The sequence below is a fragment of the Pygoscelis adeliae genome, unplaced genomic scaffold (genome assembly GCF_000699105.1).
Source record: "Pygoscelis adeliae isolate BGI_AS28 unplaced genomic scaffold, ASM69910v1 Scaffold117, whole genome shotgun sequence".
Classification (NCBI taxonomy): domain Eukaryota; kingdom Metazoa; phylum Chordata; class Aves; order Sphenisciformes; family Spheniscidae; genus Pygoscelis; species Pygoscelis adeliae.
Window position 1 is genome coordinate 5,034,943 of NW_008825270.1, and position 9,582 is coordinate 5,044,524.

Genomic DNA, 9,582 nt, shown 5'->3' on the forward strand with positions numbered 1-9,582 from the left:
GTAACTGGAGACCAGCTCCATCACTGGCTCAGGCACAGACTAGCAGTGTGATCTTGTCTAGGTAGTAAGGCTTCAAACTCCATCCACCCCAGTGTGCCTTTCCTGTGCTTCAACACCCAAGAACACAACTGCACTCGTTTATCTCCTCTAGTTAACTTGTGATGGTAGATGGACCTCTCCTTGATGAAAGTGTCAATGCAGAAGTAAGAAGGAAAGCAGAGACCCAAAATCAATCCATTACTTCAAGAATCAGCTCAAATCTCATGTTTCTTAAGTCCATGAAATTGTTTCTCTCCTTTGATTAAAGCGGTTCGGCTATGATCTCTCCCTTCATACTTCTCCAATGACATCTATTTGGGAGTTACAGCTTGTTCAAAGTCCTGTATTTCTTCACAGCTCCAACCTTACAAAGGGTCTGCAGAGACACAGACTTCAAATCTGTGTTTTGGACTCCATTCATACCTGTATTTTGATCTGTCGCACAAGGACTCTAGGCACTGGTAGAAGAGAGATGCCTCTACCCCATCGAGTGGGCTGCAGTCATTTGGGAGTTGGCGCTGCCGATGTTGCCCAGAAGATGATGTTGGCACAATCACAGTATTTGGATTCTTACCAGCCAGCAGATCTTGATAAATGGCAGCCACACTTTCCAGAAACTCTGAAAAAACAGAAAGCGACTTAAATCTCAGGGCTATAATCAGCAAAGCATCCTCCTGACCTACCAGACCTAGGATTAAACTATCATTCCCTGTTCTGTGTTGTACATAGCACCAACAGGAAATAAGCACAACACTACGGCATCCTGCAGGTTCAGATCAGATATTATGCAAGCAGAAACAGCCATTTCCACATAAGTTGCTGGCTTCTTCCTGTCAGGATGATTACGAGAGGCCACTCACTCTGGGGTGATTATGAAAGGCCACTCACTCTGTTGAACGAGATTCTTCGGAAGAGAACAGAGGCTAGCTAGCACATGGATAAAACAGCAGACCATGAAAGCTAACGTTGAACGCAAAACTACTTTGCAAAGTCTAAGAAGTTTTCCTTCTCCATCTCTTGCCACTGACTAAGAACTCATCCAAGTTGGGAACAAACTATATGGAACTGCAACAGGAGTAAAGGGAGCAAGTTAGTCAGGGCTCCAGGCTGTATCCCAGCTTGTCTCTGTGCTGCTCCAAAGTAAACATTACATGGGATCTAGAGGAAGGGCCAGGGCAGGTCAGGGCTAGAGTTGGCAGAAAGCCTCTCCCCAGGCTCCTCATACTACCCACTGTTTACTGCAAGAGTCTAATTTTAAACAAGTTTGTTTATGGATGTGGTCAGCAGTTTACAAATCTAGATTCCATTTGGAGTGGTTTGCATGTGTGTGGGTTGGTGGGAGAGCGTATGACAGGGTGCGTGTGTGCATTGTGCCTGGGTGAACAGGACAGGGATGGGATGTTTGAGTGTGTGTACACAAGGGCAGGCTTGTGAGGACTCCAGTGCCATTTAAGTCCCGAGTGAATAGAAGTGTAATACTGTGCGTGAGGTGGGTGGAGAGGAAAGGCAGGATGTCAGCGGGCCCTGAGGCTGTGCTGAGGTTCTGCAGCTCAGTGGAAATATTTGTTATATCAGAGAAAAACTTTCCAAACACATTTTCTGTCCCTGGCTAAAGGCATTACAAGCCTGGTTCTGCCCAACCCAAAATCACCATTTTGAACTGTTTTTCTTTGATGAATTGTCATGGATGATGTTGTGATATGCACAGGGGAGTTACAGGGCAAGTATATACAGAGGAGTACTGAGAAAAAGAGATTTTTGTATTAGGGATAGCAGCTGACTCTTAACTGCTAGAAAGATGGGAACTGACAGGTTGGATCAGATCAACAGGCCATCCAAGTCTACTCTCTGACCACAGACTATGCTCCACCACAGCTTCTAGCCAGTGTCTCCCAGTAGCCAAGCCTGGCCCCTTTTGCCTGGTCGAGGCCAATTGTGAGCTACGTCCATCAGAGGGAGCTATTTAAGTGTGAGTGGACAGAAATCCATGAGCTTATGTTGCCTTTAGAAAGTGCTCTGTGCCGCAAGATGAGTAAGTGGCACCCCAGCAGTCCCCAGTGCTTAGAAGCATATCTAACTTTGATAAAGGAAATGCTTCTCTCTTTTTGCCCACTTAAGCAGTTCCCTGAATGAGATTCCCTTTCCTCAACCACATTTTAGGGGGGCTAGGACAAACAGGCCAATGTATTTCAAAGCAGTCTCCCTGTACAGAACAAGCACCTGAATGCTCATACAAGTTTCTCCCCCTTGTCTCCTGAACTTTAGTTTAAAAATACCTGGGGATTTTTACAGATGTATATGTGTGGGTGAGCATATGTAAATACACACACACATAAACTAATGTTATTTGATTTGTACTTTTCCTGTCAAGAGTTTTAAAAGTACCACCCCATCTAGTTAAAATCCAAACTGGGGGAGAGGGGTAGAATACGATAAATGACCAACAATATGAAGAAGGTAGATGGGGATCAACTGTTCAATTTCCCTTCCAACTAGGGTCTTCTCAAATCAAACAAGAGAGGTGGTTCTTCATGGGACAGGTGGCAGACCTGTGCAACTCCTTGCCAAAAGGTGTTGTGGAGGTTACAAGTTTATGTGGTTTCAAGGGGAGGCTGGAGAAGTTCCTGGGAAAGGAGTCCACTGGGGGTTCCTAAATCCATGGAAACTATACCCAGTTCAGAAACTCTTTGAGCTGAAACCAGATCATAGTTGGGCAAGTATTAGGGGAAGAACTGTATTAATTTGTCCAGTTCCTTTTCCTTTCAAGGCACCAGCTGGTGGGCTTTTCTTATCCTGTCTCCAGCAGGGACCAATACTTTAGAGGCGGAAATGCTGTATTAAGGAAAAAAAATGTTCCTAGTAAAAGTTAATTGTTAGGTGTTAACATACTCTAGGATAAAGCTGGAAATTTATGTCTCAAGACTAAGACAAATACATGCATAAGCCATAACAGTTACAGGTATCTTGTTATTCACAAAAATTTGGAACCTCCTTATGAAGCCTCCTAATCTCTTGGCATCAGTGATGCCTTTTGTCAGTAGATTCCATTATCTATATATTTTCTGTGAAATAACATATCTTCACAAGTTTCAAAAAAGTGCAGGGATTGGGAAGCTGTAAAGTTGTAATGCTATACTAGCGGGTGAAGTCAGCAGCTTCCCAGCATTTACCTGAGTAGTAGAACTGTATCTGGAAAGCAAAGAGGAAATCAGAAAAAGACATCAGGCAATCCATAGCATCATCCATCAGCACAATCCTAGGATAAGATGAGAGAAAGTTTAGCATCTACAAAAGAACTGAAGTCTGTAACCAGGAACCCCAGATCTAGAGAAAGTGCAGCTAGGGAGCTATGTGCAACTGAGGATCGCTAATGGCTTGGCCCAGTGTAAGAGGTTAAGAGAGAGGAATAGGAACACCCACTGCTGCATGGATGTGGACACCCTAATATAAAACGAAGGCAGCTTAAGAACCTGCAGCGTGGAGAAGATCCTGAATGTCAGTGCTATCACACACTTCAGCTACAGTGTGAACAGAGCAGTGTGACATGGATGTCAAGCATTCAAAGCCTGGTGGACACGATGGAACGAACACTGGCATAAAACCTGCAAGGCTGGTCCACATGGCTATATGAAGAGTAACTGTGCTACAGCCAAGACAGTTACATGAGTATTAAACTGGTGTAAGCAGAACGAGACTTATGCTATTCCTCTGTATACCAGAGTTCATCAAACTGGGATATTTTCAGATTCATAAGGATAACAACAGTTACTAATTCCCAACCTATACTCAAACAAACTCCACTTGACTACAGAGGAAATAACATTGCGCCAACAATCAGCTTTCTAATTACAAACTGTGAACATGCTATCCTCCCTTCCCGATGAATGAATTAGTCTCTTTTCATATCTATCAGGTCTATCATTTGACTGTCAGGTCAAATTTCATGGAAACTGAAGACTTCTTGGGCCAGGGACAATGTCTTCTTTCTCTCTGCTAAGCCCCAGGTGCATGTAGGGAGCTACATGCATCCCTATTTTGAAGCATACTTCATGAACATGGAAAGTATCAGCCACAGGCCATAAAGATGAAGTATAAGTGACAGCAAAGTCCAACTCCTCCTTTCAGGAAAAAACTCTGGATTTCAGAAGTAAGTTAGGGCAAAAATGTTCATAAACATGAAAACAAAAACAATGCTCTGGCCACTGCCACTACATAAGGATGAAAAGGTCAGTCTCTGAAGTGGGGAAAAATCAAACTTGGGCTGATCAATGACAGCTCAGACTGGAAAACAGAAGGAAACACTCCATTTTGATGGGAAAAAACAGAGTATTTGGACAACGCTAAAGAAAGGTAGTTGGTACTTCTTTTCAATTGTGTGCAGGTCTACTGACACTGTACAGTTAGTATCTGGCATATCATGTCATATGAGAAGGACTACCAGTTCATTATAGCCAAAGCATGGGTCATCTAGAAGGACCCTTTCGAACACAGGGCCAAATGCAATCCACGGACCAACTCATGCAGCATCACTGGTCTAAACACATTGCTGGGGAAACACTGTTCTGTCTCATGTAAAAGACTCCAGGGAGCTGTGTGGGAGGCTGACCTAGAAGACTTACAGCATCTTGCAAGACTTCCCTGCCACTCAGACCAGTTCTGTTCACTGTGGCAAAATCAAACATGCAGAGCAGCTTGGATTAATTATCTCAAAGAAGAAAGACTGGGGCTAAGAGGGTCCCCAGGAGAAAAGCCAGTATTTAAAACAAAACCCTTTGAAGATGTCAAAGTGCTTCTGATTTATTTATTATGCTCCAGAAGCCTCCTCCTCCTTCTGTCTAAAGAAGCAGTAGCTTCAGTTCTTAATTCTCACTAATAAGCATGTTACTGAGATTGTCAGTGGCCACATCAAGGAAATGGCTTTGAAGCTGGCAGGCAGAGCATCTTCATCTCTCAGGCAATACTGCTCAGCCACTGGCATTTCCAACCACTATTTAAGCACTGGAAGTGCGATGGGCCACATCGCTGATGAGCTGCACTCCCTCCTTTGAAATGACGGTCTGTCTCCTAGATACCCTCAAAGCACAAGCTCCAAAGCTTTTGCCAGTGCATTTCTCCATCGAGATGCAGGAGAACAACAGTGGAGAGTTTTTTTATGTGTTCATTATGCAGAAAGACAATTATTACATCACCTTCATGACAATCAACTCATTTCACTTGTTAAATCTAAAGCTATGGTCAATGGATGTGCTCTGCAGCACCAAGTCCCAGTCTCTTTCTCAGAGGAGAGAGCATGAGGAAGTAGGCAGAGGTCTGAGAATTTGCTAGACATTTCTTGCTATTAAAGACAGCAAGGAGCTTCTAAGGAAAACTGTATGGCACGTATGTGATGCAGGAGCGTCTAAATAGAAGCAGGTGCACTCTGGTGCTGGGTTACTGACTCCACTTGGCCCAGGAGTCTGCACTCCAGAAATGTTGAGAAGTCCTTAAATCCAATACAATCATTTATGAGGAGATCGACTGCAGCTGGCTATTTCCCCAGCAGTCAGGGAAGCTGGGAGAGCATCATATCTGCACCTCTTCCCTGAAGTATCTGGCACAGAGGGAATCCTAGCCATGGACTGTAACCCGGACAGCAGGACCAAAACTGAGGACGAAATCTGAAAGTCTGAACTGCAACTCAGAAGAGTTCATCAGGTGGCTGATATTTCAAGGGATTCTTTATTTATTCTTTCTCGTCCAAATTAGACTTTAAGCCCTCAGGGGCACAGACTTACTTACAAAGTTAGTAGTCAGCACTCAATGAATAATGAAAATCAAGGAGAAACTTTGGAAAGGACTGAAGAAAGATGCCTACACTTGACGGGCTCTGGTAAAGGGTGTAGTGGTCTTTCAGGGCTCGAGTGGGTTTGGCTGGCAGGAAAGCCTTGCTACTGTGCCAATGGGGAAACTTTATGATCTACTGATTGCGGTTAAAATCTCAGAAACCCAGACAAGACAGGATGTCCCCAGGACAAACTCTAGACCAGGCAAGTTGAAAGGACTTTTACTGTTCTCTGCTACCATTAAAGGCTAACTGACAGAATGTGTCTTAAGGCCAGGCTGGCTCAAATGAGTCTTCAGGGACTTGGTTTGTTTACTGATACATGGAGGCAAAAATAAGCAGAACATACAAAAAGGGCAAGATCTGCACTCTCAGGCAATCTTTTAACAACAGGGGTACAGACTTGCAAGCCCCACTTCCATTAGCACTGATCAGTGCAACATGAGTGCCCATACCACATAAAACAGCATAGGAAGCTGGGAACTACTCAGCTCCCGTTACTCAAATGCAGGCAGTGAGTTCCTTGTGTTTCTGTTACAAGAGAAAAGTCAGTGCTCAGATACAGATCTTGAAATCATGGCATCAAACCACAAAATCCCTTCATTTTCTATCCTTCTGCAATTTCAAGATTCAGAAAGCCAAAAGGTGTCTCTGAAGATCTAAGGTATCTCTGTAGATTAAAATCTTCAATCTGCTAATGGCTATAGCCCTTTGAAGAAAAAAACATTCAAGAAACCTCACAGACACAGATAGCCTGGTTCTTTTTTGGGTATGACTTCTGCATTTGTATGGCACCAGGAACAGAAAAATGGAGCGCTCTGGTGTAATGCTAATAAAATCTATATTGTTGTGGCCTCTGTTCTTCTGCTCTGACATTTCCTGATCTTACTCCCAGTGTTTGTTATCAGTGCATAGCAACAGCTCCTGGATGAGTGAAGTGCACCATGCTGTGAGATCATCTCAGTCGTGCAGCACTGAGACTACAGCTATGACTGCCCTCTTCCCAAGAGCGCCAATAATTACACAGGTCCTGGCTGTATCAGTGAATGCTGTGGCTACTCCCGCCGCTACTTTACTTAATTCCTTTCCCAAGCAAATTAGCAACAAAACCGTTGGGGGTGTGCAGACTGAAGGAGGAACAATATCAGTAGGTTTGCATGTGACATTCATGCTTTGCTAGGACTCAATCAACTGGTGCCGGAAGACAGCCTGCAGAGTTCACCTTTCTAACTGGCAGAGACCAAGGAGGACAATGGGAAGTGTAGACCAGAAAAAGGACAAGAGAGCGAGCAACAATTGGAAGGAAAGAGAAAGATGGTTTAGAAATATGACAAGTTTTATTAAAATTGTTCAACTAGATTAGCTTGTAACAGAATAGTAGCAATGTGTAAGTAAATCTCTAGCCAGCCAAAAGTAGGAGTGAGGTCATCCCCACCTGAGCCTGGGTGCCTCTGACAGAGATCTCATTTCTCTCCAACACCTGCTCCCAAAGCCTGCTTGTCTGTCTGTCTCTATGGCACATGCACAACAGTGCAGCAGGCCCCTCAATGGGGCCTCTAGTTTACAGCAGCCTTGTGGATTAAATTCCTTGACACAAACATCATAACATGTGTAGATATGCTGAAGTCTCCTTTCATGCACCATCACAAATTCCTGCTCAGCTCAGCTGGAACCCTGTGAAATACACACCAGCGCATAGGACTGGTGCTTTTGTACCTCCATGAAAGGAAGCAGCAGATATATCCCTGCTACAGGGTTAGCATTCTTTCTTAGTCTGGCATTGGAGGCCAAGCAACTGTACTCTGTGGAGCCCCAAAGGCCTACTGATGAGTTAGAGGGAAAAGTGGTGCTCCACTTTTAGTTTTAATTGAGCCAACACAGCTTTAACTGCAGTTCAATTCAGATAGCAGTACATAGGAGCCAGGGAAGAATCTAGAGAATCAGCCAAGTGGAAGTACTAGCAGATACTAGCAGTACTTCCAAGTGGAAGCACTACAGACACTTCTCTTTTTCGCTCTCCTTTCTTAATACAATTTTCATGGGACTCTGATGCTGAAGAAAGATGACAGAATGACAAACAGAAAATGAGGACCTTTTCATTATTTAGGCCATGAACAACTTAAGCAGCAGCTAATATCCTGCTCGTGTGCCTGGATCCTGTTTCCAAATGTCACATCTAGGTCCATGAAAAAAGTTACATTTCCATGCCCCCTCTGCTGAGATGGCTAGGAATGAGAGCATTTATTCAGTAACCTTGCTATGATTATATATGAGTGTGTGTGTGTGTGCACACGCGCACACGCATTCCTACTGAGATCTGAACTGACCCCCCACCCCAACAGATGCATATACCTTATTACATTTTCACTATCAGATAGTTAATAATCAACTGCCTGGGCTGGACTGGAACCAGCAAGCACTATCAGTAAAAAATTCCATATCACGTTATCAGTGCCCTGAGCCATCTACCTGCTTTAGGCCTTGTCTAGATTAAAACAAAATTTCAAACAGTTTAGCTACCATGTTGTTAGCTAACGTACTTTAGAACACTGGCAATCCTTCAGAAGTTAGTACCTTTTAAACGTGATCAACCATAGGAAGCTGGGGCAGGGGGGGAACACATTTTAAAAATAGTAAACATTATTTAAAATAGAGTTTAAAATCATGTCAGTTAAAAAAACACATTGGCTAACATTCTTTTATATGCAACTCATCTTCTGAACTTAGAGCCAGCAGCAGCATTCTGCACTGATATTTCAGTCCCTGTATACCTTAAAGACACACTCTTTCTCATTACTAGAAAAACACCCTGTTCTTAGCCTCAAAACATGGTATCTCTTTTCCCCAAAATCTTAAAAGCTGAAGGTCCCTGTCCATACCTTTACCCACAGATCTAGTTCCTAAGTCCATCTATGTAGGACTGATCTTGCCTTAAAAGAGAGGATGAGGACTCACCTTGCTGCTTTCTGAGTGAGCTCCATTGGGAAGTCAGGGCAGAGCAGCTGCAGCAGGCAGTGGTATTCCTGTGCTGTCAGCAAATCTGCAGGAAAAAAAGAGGTGAGAACATCATAATTCTTTTACAGGCTGTTCCCTCCCCTTGCTTCCTCTCTAGAAAAAAAACCTTGTATTCCCTTCTATTCTCAATTCAAGTAGACTGAATACTAATGACAATATAACTGCTCCCTAGACCCTCAGAACTGGGCTCTTCAGATGGAGTTTCCAGCAAAGACAATCAGAAAGAGGCCCGATAAAGGGGAAATCCTATTGAAGAGACTCCTGCAGAGAAACTGGTAACAGGTAGTGATTCAGTGTGAAAAAGAGGTAACCAAAACAGGGCAGTTTCAAGTGAGAACACAGTTTGGTTTGACTTGAATATAACCATGTGGAAAAAGGAATAATTTCAAAGATGCTTAAATTTGCTGAAATTCACTGGCATGGTGACATTCACCACAATACGCCTGAAAACCATCCACAGAACATCTGGCAGCAGTAACAAAGGCAAACAAGGTTTTTGGGTTGTGTATGGAAGACTACAGAGTATAAACCACAGACATTATTACTTTGGCATTCCGTAAGGCAGCTGGATGGTCTCTTTTGGAATAATGTGTACAAATCTGGTCACCGTATTATAGGAAGCACAGAACGAAGATCCAAAAACCACAAGAAAACCAATCAAATGATTCATGTTTTAGAGAGCAGCTTTGTGAAAGACTGGTCAAAAA

General features: G+C 43.4%; 1 protein-coding gene across 1 annotated transcript in view; it reads right to left on the bottom strand.

The window, feature by feature from the left end:
• LOC103921733 (chromosome unknown open reading frame, human C11orf49) overlaps window positions 1-9,582 on the bottom strand; it is an 81,324-nt gene that overhangs the window by 5,425 nt on the left and 66,317 nt on the right. Inside the window, exons 4-6 of the mRNA XM_009329746.1 lie at window positions 8,816-8,900; window positions 3,210-3,295; window positions 463-658 (exon numbers count right to left, since the gene is read on the bottom strand). Coding sequence (XP_009328021.1) covers window positions 463-658; window positions 3,210-3,295; window positions 8,816-8,900 — 367 coding nt within the window. The remainder of the gene's footprint in view (window positions 1-462; window positions 659-3,209; window positions 3,296-8,815; window positions 8,901-9,582) is intronic.